Here is a 16,796-nt window from a genome sequence, read left to right on the forward strand (position 1 = left end):
TAATGCCTTTTGCATCCAAACGCAATTAAAAACGATTTATTAGGTGCAAATTTAATCAAAACCGATATTAAAACCCGTTCTTTTTTTACTTACAATATTAAATGGTTTTAATAAGCAATTTTTGCAGCAATAAGCCTTTTTCTAACAGCGTTTTTATTATTATTACTATCACAAACTCTCTAAGCAATAGCTTTGAATGTAATTATAAAAAAGACTAACCCACAGCATGACATATTTCATGCATTTGGCTTTAGCTGTCTGAATAAATCCCATCATAAGCTGTGGCCGCCAGACGATGACATGAATATGACAGAGTTTCAGTGACATGTGAAATAGGAGTCCCAAATCCTAAACCCAGAAATAATAACCCCCCCCTGAATGGCCAATCAGAATGGATTATTCAGTGTTCGGGAGAAAGGAGTGCTGGGTTCAGGACAGAGATGAAACAAAATAGAGGCTTAATGGCAGCATTGATGGAAAGAGCTGAGCATATGGCGCCAATGTGCTGCTGTCTTTATAATTAAGATCTGAAAGATGTTCAGAGATGAAAGCAAAAGAAGCGCAATCTGAAAATTTGATGTTGTAAATGAGCTGTCTCTGTCTAATCAAGCAGAAAAAGCAGAAGCAATACTTCATGTTGTATAACAAAAACACATTTAGCACCATTATGAGGAACGAAACACATATGATGCATCTCAATATATATGATGCATCAAAGTGAACAGAAGCAATATACACCCCCCTAAAGGGTTAACAGGTGTTGTTGGACAGACAGTAGTCTGAAAGCATAATTGAGTCTGAGTTTGACCTTGCGAGGAAGGTCGAGCAGCAGCAGCCAAAGGCTCTGTCAGCGTTTTGCATATTGTAAAAAGGACGGCACAATCTCAGTAATGGGCCAAAACCTGCGGGGAATAGATAATGAGTTTCTCCTCCCACTTTTCTTCTGCTCTTCGCCTCTTATACACCCATTCCTGACCTCGTACATTGGCATGCTGTGTCTCACCATGTCCTAGAGTTCTGCATGGCATTTCACTGTCACTGCTGATGGACATCAGTGTCAGAAATTTTGCAACTACTATTACGGATACACTGATTACTATGGAGATCACTAAAATGTCCCATGCTCAAGTGTTAAATATTCAGATAACACTTACATATATTTTATAGGACTACATTCTAGTCCAACAGAAAATAATATTATGAAATAGATTTGTACACTACCACTCAAAAGTTATGAAAAACACTTTCATTCATCAAGGATGCAATTATTTACAGAAGTGACAGCAAAAACCGTTTTTGAGACAATTGTGTGAAAATAATACATTGGGCAGCACAATTATTTCGTAGTATTGATGATAATAAGAAATGTCTCCAAGACACCAAATAAGCATATTAGGCTGATTTCTGAAGTAACGTGACACTGAAGACAAGAGTATAATGCTGAAAAGAATTGACTGGATTTTAATATATATTAAAAAAGAAAGCAGTCATTTTCACATTATAACTGTTTTTTCAGCCTGATCTCACGAGGGTACGTAATTATTTTAAGCTTTGTCAGTTTAGTGGCTATAATTCTTTCAGTCGTTCAAAAATGTATGATTTTTAAAAGAATGCTTGTTACCCCACCCCGCCCCTAAACCCAACCATCATTGGGGGATAAGCAAATCGCACTAAAGCATACTGAATTAAACGAATGACATTGTACGAATTCATATGAATCAGCCACTAAATAAAAAAAAAAAACAGGAATTGCCGTGAGATTGTGTTGGGTTTTGCTGCATTTTTAATCAAATACATGCAACCTTGATGACATGCAGCTGTATTAAATCATTACAATACCATGTCAAAATTATTATCAGTTCTCTAGATTTTCCATTAATACACTGTAAATCCCAAAAATTAAGGTAACTCAAATCGATTGCAACAAACCATTAAATTAAAAAACGAATCCTAATGAGTTCTGTGAACTTAATGAAGCAATAGTGTGAACTTTTGAGTAAATGAAGCAATTTGAGCACAGTAAAACCCAATAAGTTAAGGCAACTCAAGCCGTTTGAGGAAACCGATTGCTACAAACCATTTGAGTAAAAAACAAATCTATATGAGTACTGTGAACTTACTCTATTTAAGTTAAAGTAATGAGGTATATAATTAACTCATTACCTACAACACTGAGTTCAAAACTTTTTTTCAAATGAGTAGAATTATCTTTCAGTAAATTTGGATTTAACTACACTCATTTCAAAACTACCGACAACATGTTTTCAATATTTGAAATAATATTTCCAATACAATTGTTTGGGGACATTTATTTTTCTAAGATTTTAATTACAATATTATTATTTAAAATTTGGAAGACATGTGATAATTAGTTAACCAAATAAAACCCAAATAAACATTCTTCTCAAAATATGTACCTATTAAAGAGAAAGTAAATAAAAATGTGGTCTTTTTTTCTAGAACTGATTAATAAAACAATTTTTTAAATGGAATTAAAATAAAATGTATGCTGACGTTATCTAACAGACGACATTAATATATAAAGCAAATATTACCAAATCATTCTTATCTCATTTAAATATTCAAAGAATATTTGGTCTTGATCCATTTCTGACCCTGATGGACATTTATCCTACCTTTATTCCTAAATCACCCCGTCACATTTCTGGCACATTCACAGCTGTGAAGAATCGACAGACTCTCTGTTATGAATATCCATCTGGATATTTTCCAATGTAATAAGACTTGAATTCAGACTCAGCTCTAATTATGCAAAGCTTGATATAATATAGAAAAGCTCTTTTAAAGGCTATTCCAAAGGACTACCATCATCTCTTTGTTTTCAGACAAATATCATTATCCACAAACGTTCGGAAAAAGTATGATACCTGAAGAGACTGAGAAAGTGAACGCAGAAGTGTAAATATGTGTGTAAATAGATCTCAGCAATAATGAGAAACCGCATGTGAGCCAATTCCCTTTGCTTTTATTTCTTTTTACCTTTTCTGAGCTGTTTAACCCTGGACAGGCTAAACAGGATCAGGTACTTCATTAGCTCATTACCTGCTGTAGCTACCAGCAATATTAACAATGCTAATCATTCTCTCTCTGTTCACCAGGATCTGCTCATTTTTCTTTGTCTCCCTCTTTTCTCTCCTGTTTTATTTTTCTTTTGTGGAAGTGCCCAGCCTGGCTGAACAATAATATGAAGTGCCAAAAAAATAAAGAGTTATTTCCATGACAAAAGCCTTCAGCATATGGTAGGCAACTCGCAGCCGTCCATATGGTCCTTGAGAGATTTCAGATTGTCTCTCTTTTTTCCCCTTGCCTTCTCTCTCTATCTTCCTTCCTCCCTGTATAAAGATTTGTTCACTTCTGATATTACATTTTGCCTGTTATGAAGGGTAAAGCCAATAGTGATGTTTATGAACAATAAAATCAATAGCACAAGCAGTCTGTTGTTGTTGTTTTTGTTTTAAGGGTAAAACAAACGAATAATAATCATCAGATGTATTAAGTTGACAATACAGTACTGTACATATTTTTTGGGTAACATATTTTTCGAAAATGCTATTAGATTTGTAAATGACATTCATTTAAATATGTGTCAATTTGCATAGATTTCTAGCACAAAAATCTAAACATTGGCTGAAATCACTTTCAAATGTCTTGTTTCTATTCTTCTCCTTGTTTGACATATTAGAAGATTTAGGGAAGATTTATCATTTTATCACTTCAAAATACAGAAAATACTAAAATCAGTCTTTTCAGCTTTTGTTTTGTAGAATAAATCACTGTACATACTAAGGTAAATTATGTTTGAACATATCTAGAAAAGATATTTAGAATATAAATACAATATATAAGTATGATTTTTTTTTTGTGCTGCTGAAGTGGAGATTTATGGCTCACTGCAGGAGCAAAACTCATTTTGAGAAAACAGCCTTAAAAACATGTCAAGTTCCAATTGAAATGTGCAAACATAAATTGATAAAGTGCTATAAAAGAAATAATTTAAAGAGCAAATTTTGGACCAGACTGAAAAAAAGCCCTAAATCTTGTGTTTATGTTTGCAGTGTCCCCCCTTAAATTTTGCGGTGTACTTAATTACACCGTAATAATATATACATATAAGAACAAGCCATGGTCGACCTGAGCTTCAACAAACGTTGTTGTCTTGATGAACAGCCACAAAGTCAAGAGGAATAGCTGAATCTGCCCTGTGCCCCGTTGTTGTTTACAAGATCCCCTAAAGCACGAGCAGTTTCACTTTCTCGCATGCGTTCGCCGTGCGTCTATATTTGAAATAACAAACTTCTTGAGCTGATGATAATAATGTGTGCTTGATTATTGAAGTGCTTCTGACATCCTTTCAGCAAAGGACAAATGAGAGAGTGAAGCTAAAAAAATCAAACCCTGCAGGTACAGGATGTCAACATGACGTCATTTTGATGTTGTACCCCAATGTACCCCAACGTCCTGGGGATGTTAGATTTTATTTGGAAATGAAAATCGGGTTGACGTCAGAACTAATGTCCAATGTTCAACCTATCAACTTCTAATCAGATTACTCCTTGACATTGTGCGGACATCTATCAGACATTGGATTTTGGTCACGTTCAACACAACCTAAAATCATCAACATAATTGACGTGGTAATTGGACGTCAAAATAAGGTTGTCCTTAGATGATGGCTAGACATTTAATTTTGATCACCTGACGTCATGACGTAAATCTAACTCAGATATCACAAACATCTTATGATGTTGTGTGCCTGCTGGGAAAGGGGAAGCCGGAAAAAAGCAATGGAGCAAATGAGCAAAATGAACAAACTGCCATGTTTAACTATTATCATCACCTTTTGGACTACTATGAACTCGGAAAGACGGAATTACTTTCTAACAAGAGGCTACATGTGCAGGTGATAATTAAGGATATAAATAAGAGGTTTGCACTGACTGTGGACTGTATGTTGCGTGTTGTTTATGAACCCAAATAAGGATTAAATGTATGTTGTGTGTAGTTTTTCTGTGATTGGTAACATATCAGAGACTGCAGGGTCTGTATGTGTTAATATATGTTGCATTTATTAATTTTATATAACTGCAGACCTTACAGTAGGCTATTTAATTGATCTGCAGTTATAATCAAATCATGTTCATAGAAAGGTTAGTAATGAACATTTATACACTAATATTTGTGTGTATAAAGCATCTGTTTTGTCCTTCATATACGTGAACGAACCGTACAACTTTATTTTAACATTTCCTTGAGCGAGAAAGACATCGACTGAAACTTTTGTACACCATGCCCACCATTGGTACCCTTTTGGCAGTGGAAATGCAAGCCTGATAAATGTGACTCATACCGACCTGCACCGGACCGTACTGTACCACTCAGTGTAAACGAGCCATTAATGTGTTTTTAATCTCAGAGCGCCTATAGTTTCAAACACCTGCATTAGCAGAACCTTATATTACCATTTGTAATCTATACCTTTTTACTGTCGAACTGACATGAATTCTGTTCACAACACAAGACTCTGGATGACAGAACCACTTCCTCTGCTCCTCCCTGACAACGCCCATCCATCTGAGCAATGAAACTGCTGATCTAAGATCAGTCTTCCCAGCATGCACCAGTGCTAGAACTACCACCAGAAGCACATTCAAACTGTAATCGAGTCAGCAGCTAAAGTGACTCTGAAACCTGAAGCACATGCATCTGTCCTGGTGCTGTTAAGCCAGTCCAAGTCATTAAATGTTAATGAAACATTGATTTTATGTTGCACTGTGGCCTTACCAAGAGGCAGCACTCAGAGCTGAATGAGACTGATTGCTGATGCTGAGCGAGAGAGTCTGTCATCAGGACACAGGACTGATGCCCAAGAAACCGGAAAGACAAAACAGACTCTGGCATTATGTCCTTCACTGTCCTACAGTGTTTTTGTTTAGCTCTTTGGCTTCTGTCTGATGATCGATTTAATGGATAACACTGGTATATTCATTAACTAATGCATTTAAAATGTAAACACAAATAACTGTTACCCTACTTTTTGAGTTCAGACTTGAAAATGATACATGATATATGCATATGATATATCGTTTGTCAAGATAATTTCAGGTTTAGGCTATTATTATTTTAAATATATGTACTGGAACATGACAGTTAATGCTTTCAAGACCAGGCAGTATATTAACATTGATGGAGTTAAACACCTCCCAATTGTCAGAATGCAGTGTGGTGAAAATGAATGAAAATAAATAAATAAATAAATAAATAAATAAAATCTGTTAATTTAACTGCATTATGTGATATTAGTCAATACTCCATCTAGTGGAAATTTAATGCAGTTTAACAAAATCATTTTTATTGACATTTTCGTTAACATAAATAATAGATTGCATTAGTAATAATGTATATGGTGGTGTAAAAACGTGTTTGTCTCTTAATGATTTCTTAATTTTTTTGAACATTTGTCATACTTTTATTTTTCAGATCATCAAAAATGTTAAATATTAGTCAGGACTTTGACTAGGCCATTCCAAAGTTTTTATTTTGTTTTACTTTAGCCATTTAAAAGCAGACTGAAGTGCTGGTGTGCTTTGGATCATTTTACTTTTGCCTCAAATCTGCTTTAATCCTTCGTGGCATATATTCAACAAGGTACTGGAAATATTCCTCAGAGATTTTAGTCCATATTGACAAGATAGCATTACTAAGTTGCAGATTTGTCGGCTGCACGTCCATCATGCGAATCTTCCGTTCCACCACATCCCAAAGGTGCTCTATTGGATTAAGATCTGGTGACTGTCGAGGCCATTTAAGTACAGTGAACTCATTGACACATTCTAAAAACCAGTCTGAGATGATTCTCGCTTTATGACATGGTGCGTTATTCTGCTGGAAGTAGCCATCAGAAGATGGGTACACTGTGGTCATAAAGGGATGGACATGGTTAGCAATAATACTCAGGTAGGTTGTGGCATTGAAACGATGCTCAATTGGTACCAATGGGCAAAAAGTGTACCAAGAATATATCCCCCACACAATTACACCACCACCAGCCTGAACAATTGAAGGCAGTATGGATCCATGCTTTCATTTTTTTGAGCCTCAACCACCCGAAAGTCACAGGAGAAATGGAGACTCATCAGACCGGGCAACGTTTTTCCAAACATCTATTGCCCAATTTTGGTGAGCCTGTGCGGATTAGCCTCAGCTTCCTGTTCTTAGCTGACAGGAGTGGCACCCGGTGTGGTCTGCTGCTGTAGCCCATCTGTCTCAAGGTTGGACATGTAGTACTTTCAGAGATGCTCTTCTGCATACCTCGGTTTTAACGAGTGGTTATTAGAGTCCCTGTTGCCTTTCTATCAGCTGTAACCAGTCTGGCCATTGTCCTCTGACCTCTGGCATCAACAAGGCATTTGCGCCCACAGAACTGCCGCTCACTGGATATTTTCTCTTTTTCGGACCATTCTCTGTAAACCCTAGACGGTGTTGTACATGAAAATCACAGTAGATCAGCAGTTTCTGAAATACTCAGACCAGCCTGTCTGGCACCAATAACCAGTCACTTAAATCACATTTCTTCCCCATTCTGATGCTCGGTTTGAACTGCAGCAGATTGTCTTGACCATGTCTACATGCCTAAATAAACTGAGTTGCTGCCATGTGATTGGCTGATTAAAAATTTGCATTAACAAGCAGTGACTAAGCAGTAACTAAATACAAAGAGTCACAGCTTTATGACCATGAAATAAAGTGAGTCCCATGATCAAAGCAGTTTATCACTGCATTAGCATATATGCATACACTCAAATCATCACCTTTGAAAGTATACTCCATCTGACAGTATGCTTGACATATGTGCTTTGGAATGGACATCCTTTTTCAGTGATTTCACTTCTTTCGAAAAGTTATATGTGGAAAAATATATATTAGAACTAGTTTGAAAAACATTTGCTGGTATCTTAGAGCACTCGTCAATACAGTTTTGTCATCTTCAGTAGTTAGTTCTTCTTGTTCCATAAGTTCAGTTTCTATACACTGTATACATGTCCTCACATACACATAAAAACTGAATCATACTTTGGGCTTCAGTAATAAAAGTGCTACATTTATGCATACACTGCAAACTGCACTGCACATATTGTCCTTAATTTTTCCTCTGAAAGAATACATTATTGCAACAGCAGCAAAAATCCCCATGCATAAAGGAGGTCATTGTAACTGAAGTCTCACTGTGGTGGAGATGCTGACGTTAGATTTCATAAGGATTAATAATTAAACACCATCATCTGCAATATTGAACATGCAACCCTAAACCACTCAACTCTCAGAACCCTGATAACACGCTGTCCTACTGAGCTTTACCCTTTACTGGCACATGACGCTGAGGTTTAACTTCCCATCATTGATAATAATACATGAAACAAGAACAATGTGAAAAGAAAAATCCTTTTGTCATTTAAGAAAATCCATGTGAGGTCAACACACACAGTATATGTAAGAGAATAATGTGTGTATGTGTATACGCTTTAGCATGTGTTCCGGCATGGTTGAGTTTAGTAGCTAGCTGCTACAATGGTTACTGATTACACTTTATAAGATAAGAGCCCTGATTCTGCTTTAATTGACCAACACAATGATATTGCTCAGCGTTTCTCAACCTTGTTTCCAAAGGACTCACACTACTTCATATTTTAGAAGTGTTATTTAAAACAGTCATTAGTAAAGTGCTTTATCAGGAGGTTAATGGTTTGGTTGGTAAAATCAGCCCCTGGTGGTTAGTTATTGTAACGCACCAGCCTGTTGCCAAAAATCTTTACTCATGGACCCTTTGCATAGACTATGAAAATGCCAGTGTCAAAATTTAACAAAATGCCACCAGAGTTGATAAACATGTCCCTCATATTTAAGATAAAGGGTCGATAAATGCCTTGTTGTACTGAATTGTTGTATTTGTTTTTTCCAGTGCTTAGCATTATAAAAAAAATAAAATATTATTGTTTACCACTATGTATAGAATGCCAATGAAATTGATGTCAATAGCAACTGATGTGTAATATGCCAAGTCTGAACCGCATTTGTAGCAGTTTGAAGAATTCTGACTAAATTATAGAATTAGATACATTTACAAACACAAGAGATGAAACTACACATTTAAATATACACTTATAAAACAGATAGGTATAAAAGAAAGAAAACAGATGCAGGAAACAATTACAAAGTGCAAATAGCGCTTCTTAAAAATGTTAATCTGTGAGTGTGGATTGTATGTTTCCATGGTTAATAACATTATAAATCTAGAAATGTTTATTTTTTGTGTACACATTTTTATTTTTAACTCTTAGCTAATCTGCAAATCTGACACCCTTCTCTCCTATGACTAAAATAATCTTAATATTTTTTAGGTTATTACAAATTCAGAAATTGTATTTTTTTTTTTTACAGAAATTGCAGTTCTGTAAAGTGACTGATTGCTCTCTTTGTTGTTTGAATGGAATTGAATTACAATTATTGCTCATTTATATGGAAGTTAAACCAGTAATAAATTCACATTTTGAAAGCCCCAAAAACACATAAAAGTGGCTGATAATACTTGCATTGCATTTTTGAACATAAGTACTTAGTATTCTTAATTACTTTCAAAACTATTACCTTGATATCAACAGGATCCTGATGTTTGACCTCCATCTGCTGGTGATTATATTTCACTGCAGTCCGACCACAGCTCACTGCTCACTAAATGTCCTACAATGATGAATTGCAATATTTAGGCTGAGGTAATGACAATAGAATAAAAATAGGGTCAGTTAGATTTTTTGGAGTAAATCATCTTTAATCTTTTAAGGTGCGATTCTCCTACTTTTCTTTTGGTCTATTCTAGATCAAGTTCGCTTGACATTCACCCTCTTAAAATAAAAGAACTTAAAATAATGCTATAGGCTGGGCTGAACGCTCTTGTTGTGTCAAACATTATATACAACTCCATTAAATACACAAAGAAAAATCTGAAGAAAAGAGATGTATAATCAAATATAGTTTAATTATATTAAACGGCAACGTTACTATCGGAAAAATAATGAGAGTTTGGTAACTCTGACCTGCAAAAATTCATTTAATGTGAAGACCTGTTTTTAGGTGACCTAAAATAAGCGATATTTATTTTTTCTTTTGTAACACTTTAAAATTAAATCTAAAGTTGTTAGTTAACTAACTAAAATGTTAGTTACCGTATTTATTAATCACAGCATTAGTTAAAGCAGTAATTAATCCGCTCACCATTTACTAATGTATTATTAAGAATTATTAGGTTAATAGACTGTGAGTTAACAAACTTACAATGAATTTTTCCATTAATTAACATTAAAAAAGATTCATAAATGCTAAATGTATTATTATTGACCATTTATTGTAGTATTACTTTTTTGGATAAATACATTTTTATTTGAACAATGTTTTTTAAAAGATGCTACAAATGCAATGTCAGTATGTTAGTATGCCTAGTTTAAAGTGTATGAGTGGCTTAATTAAATTAAAAGAAAGCGTTAACATTATAATTTCACTTTGATTTTAAAATAATTATGAAACCACTAAATATGTATATATATATATATTTTTTTTTTTTTTTAGCAAAAAGTGTTTAGTACGATTAGGACATCTTAAATTCTGTTCTATTTTAGTCTGGTGTAGTTAATTCTATACTACTGAGTCTATTACAGACTAACTCACCATATGGGTTTGCAACTATGGAGCTGAACTTTAACTGAAGTGGACACTTCATCTTCTCACGGCACAGAGTGAATTATCATCTCCTGCTAGCCGTGCCTCATTATCCAGACTTCCTCCCCTTTGCTGATTCTTCAGTGTGCGCCAGCCTGACTGCTCTTGATGTTTTCTGTTGTTTGTGTGAAAACCCATCTGTCTGTTACAGCCTGCTGGCAGTAGGTCCAAACGTCCCTTCTGCTCCTGTCAGAAGAATCAGTTCACAGCATTTAGAGATCCAAATGTTCATTTTCCTTTCCATTAATGATCCACAGCGAGAGACAGAATGAGAGCAGTTCCAAAAAATCTCACCTACTGTAGACATTCCTCCTCACGCCAAATGTCCAGTGTACTGCAGGGACAAATTTGTTGTCGCTTTTCTTGGCGTACGGACAGTTATGTTGTCAGGCCAACTTTTTCACAAACGATTGATCATTTCTGGGAAGACTTTTTTGGCCAGTTTACAAACAAAATCTGAAATGGCAGAACAAGGCTTCAGACATCCGACACTAGGTGGGATGTTTTCTTTTTATCTCATATTTGAATTGTACCCTATATTGTCACCAAAAATTTGAATAACGTTACTTGCTTGTTCCTTTTCATTCAAAATCCATTTTTATTGAGGTGTAAGGCTGTGTGTTTAAATCTTAATCTAATTTCAAATGTATCAGCATTTGTATATCATAAATCAGCAATAACTAACACACGATTAAAACTAGTGAGAAAGTCAAAGTACTGTGGAAAGATTGATACTCATATTCTAACAGATTCAATAACGTTAAACAAGTAACTTAACGTTAGGCTTAAAATTTAGGCACCTTACATTTTAAACACAAACATATTGTTGGATGCTTTATCCATTTTGTTCATAAGCAAGAATACCAAGTGAAGCCAAAGGAGTAGAGTTATTCTGTAATTTTTGTCTTAATTTAAAAAAAGGAAGTATATTCCGAATTAATCGATTGATTCAGGCACTCACTTGTACGTTAAGTCCGTTTCTCTTTCAATGGCTGCAGACTAATAGTACAGTATTGCATATTTACAGCTAATATCATCTCAGAGATATCATTTATTACTATTCTCTCATTTTGTGCGGCAAACATACTTTAAATTTTATTTATGTTTCACGCGTAGCTCTGCGATATCTCGCTGAAACAAAATTAACCGCCAAGTGACGTCAAATGCAGCGTCTCGCTGAGGTCGGGATTCTTCCGATCCGAGTCTAGGAACTTCAGAGGATGTCGGACTTCTAGAGAAATTCTATGTGTTATTTCCCGTATATAAAGTAGGAAAAAACCCAAAATCTAAGGAGTCTGGAAAGCACACACAGCATGGAATTAGGTTAGTGTAGACGTTAGCGTATGGAAGGCCGTTGGGGTCAAACTGAACCAAACGCATTTACACTCAAAGTAGGTCTATAGGGGCTGCTAAAATATTAGGAACTTTTTATTTTGTGAAAAGGCATTGCTCGAAAATGTGTTTTATATTTTTTTGTGCAAGAATGTGGACGTTTAAAAAACTAACAAATAAGGAAACAAAACAAAAAACAAAACAGGTTAACACATAATATATATTTACCAGCAAAATACATGGTAAACATGTCATTTAAGCCTGCATTATACTTATGTGCCAAGCGATTGCTGTACCCCAAGATACATGCTCCATCTGTGCCTCCTCTACGTATTGACACTTTAAAATTCCAGGCCTCGCTCCGCTCCTGTGGCTCTTGGTCCCCCCCAACCTCTGACCTATACCAAGCCGGACAATACAGATTTTGTGTTTATGTAGTCATGACATGTTTTTACTTTTTCAAGGTGCACATCAAGTCTATACGCCTATGCCTTGTTGTGAATCAAAAAGGTTTTCAAAATTGTCTTAAGACAAGAATGGGTGTTGTTCAAATGTTTGATTGCAACTGATGAATAGCTTCTACTTTGCTTCTTGCACGTAGCCATCTGTTTGTGTTGCTCTGACAATAACACTTGCAAAAACCTAGAAGGCACAGGGGTTTCTGGGTCAGTTGGCATTTCTGTGTGGAGTTTGCATGTTCTCCCTGTGTTCGCGCGAGATTCCTCCGGGTGCTTCGGTTTCCCCCACAAGTCCAAAGACTTAGATGCTAAAATTGACCGTATGAGAGTGTATGGATGTTCCCCAGACTGGGTTGCAGCTGAAGCATATCTGCTGCGTAAAACATATGCTGGATAAGTTGGCGGTTCATCCCACTATGGTGACCTTAGATTAATAAAGGGACTAAAAGAAAGAATAAACGAATGAATTATTTAGTGGCGGGAACAGGCTTCCACAGATATTTCTTGGAACGGATGGCCAAAAATATTTTGAATCAAATCAGCAGGTGGCAGTAATGCACTAATAGCAGTCAATTTTCAGAAAAATAGAAGAAGAAAACACCTACACTTCCCTTCTGACTGTTTTTTTTTTCTCAAACTATTTCTAATGTTTCAGATTCTAAGCGGTGATATCCGAAACTTCATCGTAAATCCACTCCGGATTCATATGCGAAACATGGGCAGTTTAAGCAGCGAAAACCGCTCCATTCATTCAGACAACATCCAGGACGTCCATAATATCCCAATGGGTGTTATTATACGACCCATCCCGCCTGTTCTGGACGAGCAGAAGGTCCAAAGCCTCATGACGAGCATACAGGTCAGTACAATAATTAGTACATACTGTAGTGCGAATAACAATTAAACTTTTTTTAAATCAAAGAACCTATTGTGGAATGAAAAAGTTTCTTGGTAACTTATTTACTAGTCATCCTTCTTGCATAGAGGAAGGAACCATCAGTGTCAATGTATCCATATTAATAAATCGTTTAAACTTTTTTATTTTTAAGGGTAATTTTTAACTCCGTTTATCATAGTGGTTTATTATTTTTTTTTTACAATAACATTTGTTTAAAAGTACTCTATGTATTTACTGCTGAGGAAGCCGACCTGGATAGATTGCTGTGCATAGATTTAGTTTATTATAGTTTTTAAATTTTTTAAAACATTTGTTACATTTGTAAAACATGTTTATGTTGGAAAAAAGTGTATGGATACAAGTAGAGCCTGCTTGTTTTTACACAATATTTAAAATATTTAGCAAAAAAATAAAATCTATATCTAAAAATATAAAATTGTTTATTATTAATGTATTATTTTATTGCATTATTAAATGTATATTTAACAATTTTTTTTTTAATTGGTCAAATGTAAATCCTTTCCATCTGGGCCATTTGAAAAAATCCTTAGCCTTTAGCTTTTTTATGGTTCTAAAATTTCATTCATAATGGTCCTAAAAATGTCCTTAAATGTCTTAAATTACCTCGGTGACGCCTGCAGAAACCATGTATTGGTTCCAATCTCGAAATAATATGTTTTGATGAAAGCTGAAAACCTGTTACCATTGACTTCCATATTAGCAAAAACAAATAAGTCAGTGATAAGTTACAGGTTTGTAACCTTCTATATATTAGCTGTCCTTTTTGTTTAACAGAATAAAGAAATTACAAACCCAATATATAGGTTTGGGCAAACTATCCCTATGTCTATTATGGACTTCATTCAACAATTAAATGCTTACATTTAATTTTCTATTTTATTTCCCCTCAGGAGTGCTCCGATATCTCTGTTGTTCCTCCCATTGACGTGCTTTGGATCACTGGAGAAAAGGGGGGCAATTATTATTATTCTTTCGGAGGCTGCCATCGTTTTGCTGCCTATCAGAGGTTAAAAATGAAATCCATACCTGCCAAGATCATCAAATCTAACATTTCAGACCTGCGCACTTACCTGGGAGCATCAACGCCAAATCTACAGTGACAATACTGTGACTTTTCTTTCTTGAACCCATTATTTGAATTACCCCAAACCGTAAATGACTATATTTGACACTATTTTGTCCACTTTTGCTTGGTTGCTGTGGGATTTTCCAAGTCACATTGACTAAACATCAGGGGCGCAACTGCACATTTACTGAGGGGTATGCAGGTTCAAGTTTTACGCCCATGCCCACCTCAATCCAACTTTATTTTGTAACAGGCAAGTGAGAGTGCCAAAATATTTCACCTTGACATGCTTTGCTTTTGTTCTTCTTGTACTACATTTGTCAAACCAAAATGATAGTTATGGGGTCCTAATGACCTCCGTGAAGTTGGCACCCCATAAAAACAAATAATCCCCAAAAATATGCCATTCATTTTTGCTGCATTTGTGCAGCATTTGTGCTGGTTTGGGGTCTGATATATTAAGCATTTTTTTTTGTGACTGTGTGACATCACTTTTCACTCCATGTTGCTCAAATCAGCACAGGTCGTTTGTGCTTGATTTGTGCCGTTAAAACACAAAAATGTTTTCCTTCTTTAGATATAAGCAAAATATTTCTGGAGCTGTGACGTAATGTTACTCTCCACCCCATTTCCTCTAAATTGCACCAAACTGATATCATTCATTTGTGCTCAATTGGTGCTGGTTTGTGCTGTTAAATCAAACACTGTATCTATTTTCATTGTCTGATCATTATATTGATATTATATTGCCTGATCATTATAATTTGGGAGTCGTGCCGTCATTTACAATTGCTGATAAAATAGGTTTAAATTCTGATGTTTTTTTATTTATCCGCTCTGCATGGATGTATAAGTGCATGCAGGCAGATCAGTCAATCTTATTTAGAGCTGAAGTAGATATAGGTGAAAATAGTTTTGTTTTTCTATGTTGGAAGCAAATGTGGGGATTTTTCCCAAAATAACCTAAGATTAGGTTACATGTCTTTTTTTGGCAAAATATGTCCCAGCAACTTAATTTTATGACCCCCATATTCATAGTGGCGAACATGGTGAGGATGTTTTGAAGACCAAACTGGCACGCTATAAAGTCAGTAAGACCTTAAAATATCAGCAAGAGACCAAAATGGTATCTGCTACGTTCCAAATAATATTATAGTATTATATAATAATATATAGGCTGCACAGTGGTGCAGTGGGTAGCACAATAGCCTCACAGCAAGAAGGTCGCTGGTTCCGGCTGGGTCACTTGGCATTTCTGTGTAGAGTTTGCATGTTCTCCCTGTATTCGCATGGGTTTCCTCCGGTTTCCCCCACAAGTCCAAAAATAATGTGGTACAGGTGAATTGGGTAAGCTAATTTGTTCATAGTGTATGGGCATCGTGTATGGGTTAAAAGGGCATCCGATGCGTAGGAAATATGCTGGATAAGTTGGCAGTTCATTCCGCTGTGGCGACCTCAGTTTAATAAATATGGATGAATGTTATAGAACGCAAAAATGTAACTTTCCCGAACATCAACATATTGTTACAACACCAATTTTTATTTCTTTAAATTGAGAAGCAGACTGAATGTATATCTTGAGAAGTAATGCTTCAATTCATGATCAGACAGATAAAACCTTATAATTCAAGGCGCAAAATGACTTTTAGGAGTTAGAAGGTCCCTGTCTGCATTTGCCCTGTTTGTTTTACCCCAACTTGCAAATTGAGATGAATTTTGATAATTTACATTAAGAGTACTTTTAGGCTCTCTGTCATGTTAATGTATGAAAAAAAAACTGTTACACACATATTGCTTGCTATATGGAATGCGAAAACATTGAAGCTCAATATCTCAAAATCATTTTCTGCAAATAGAACCTTGTATTTCCAAGATGACGATTTTCTGACGAGTTTTCCTTTTTTTTTAAATTTTTATACTTCCTATATTGGAAGCGGACGTGGGGATTTTTTCCTCTCAAATTTGCCTAAAATTAGGTTACATGTCTTTTTTGACAAAATATGTCCCAGCAACTTATTTGATAACGTGGTGAGGACGTTTTAAAGACCAAACAGGCACGTTATGAAGGCATGTCAAGAAGAGACATATTATAGTATTATATATTATTATATATAATAATGTTATAGAAAGCAAAAAATGTAAAAAAAAATTCTCGAACATCATCATCATATTGTTACACCAATTTTTATTTCTTTAATTAAATTAATAAGCAGAATGATTGTAGAAAGCGGAT

General features: G+C 35.3%; 1 protein-coding gene and 1 long non-coding RNA gene across 23 annotated transcripts in view; one reads left to right on the forward strand and one right to left on the reverse strand.

The window, feature by feature from the left end:
• The window catches only part of LOC137496363 (uncharacterized), a 104,055-nt gene extending 91,905 nt beyond the window's left edge, over positions 1-12,150 (reverse strand). For 6 of the 19 annotated variants that reach the window (XR_015498037.1, XR_015498036.1, XR_015498041.1 and 3 more), the window contains exons 1-4: positions 11,876-12,150; positions 11,083-11,244; positions 10,738-10,974; positions 9,664-9,756 (exon numbers count right to left, since the gene is read on the reverse strand). This is a non-coding gene — a long non-coding RNA (uncharacterized LOC137496363). Of the gene's footprint in view, positions 1-6,346; positions 7,491-9,663; positions 9,757-10,737; positions 10,975-11,082; positions 11,245-11,355; positions 11,605-11,749 lie in introns of those variants that run through there. The other 13 variants (XR_015498032.1, XR_015498029.1, XR_015498033.1 and 10 more) reach the window with 5 other exon arrangements.
• srxn1 (sulfiredoxin 1 homolog (S. cerevisiae)) lies at positions 10,971-16,440 on the forward strand. Of its 4 annotated transcripts, none has more exons than XM_087264847.1 (3): positions 10,971-11,283; positions 13,234-13,437; positions 14,388-16,440. In XM_087264847.1, the coding sequence occupies exons 2-3, from the start codon at positions 13,285-13,287 to the stop codon at positions 14,595-14,597; spliced, it is 363 nt and encodes a 120-aa protein (XP_087120973.1). In that variant the 5' UTR covers positions 10,971-11,283; positions 13,234-13,284; the 3' UTR covers positions 14,598-16,440. The 4 variants fall into 4 exon arrangements, with proteins under 4 accessions (XP_087120973.1, XP_087120972.1, XP_087120974.1 ...); XM_087264846.1 differs by lacking the exon at positions 10,971-11,283 and adding an exon at positions 11,555-12,111; XM_087264848.1 differs by lacking the exon at positions 10,971-11,283 and adding an exon at positions 11,617-11,751.
• The last annotated feature ends 356 nt before the right edge of the window (positions 16,441-16,796 follow it).

This window comes from Danio rerio, chromosome 8 (genome assembly GCF_052040795.2).
Source record: "Danio rerio strain M-AB ecotype USA chromosome 8, GRCz13ab, whole genome shotgun sequence".
Lineage (NCBI taxonomy): Eukaryota > Metazoa > Chordata > Actinopteri > Cypriniformes > Danionidae > Danio > Danio rerio.

Excerpts from the sequence above, each read along its gene's own strand:
- srxn1 (XM_087264845.1), top strand. The coding sequence starts at position 12,132 with ATGGAAGGCCGTTGGGGTCAAACTGAACCAAACGCATTTACACTCAAA. Across the intron at positions 12,180-13,233 it reads CAAACGCATTTACACTCAAA|ATTCTAAGCGGTGATATCCG; the intron begins GTAGGTCTATAG and ends CTAATGTTTCAG. Across the intron at positions 13,438-14,387 it reads GCCTCATGACGAGCATACAG|GAGTGCTCCGATATCTCTGT; the intron begins GTCAGTACAATA and ends ATTTCCCCTCAG.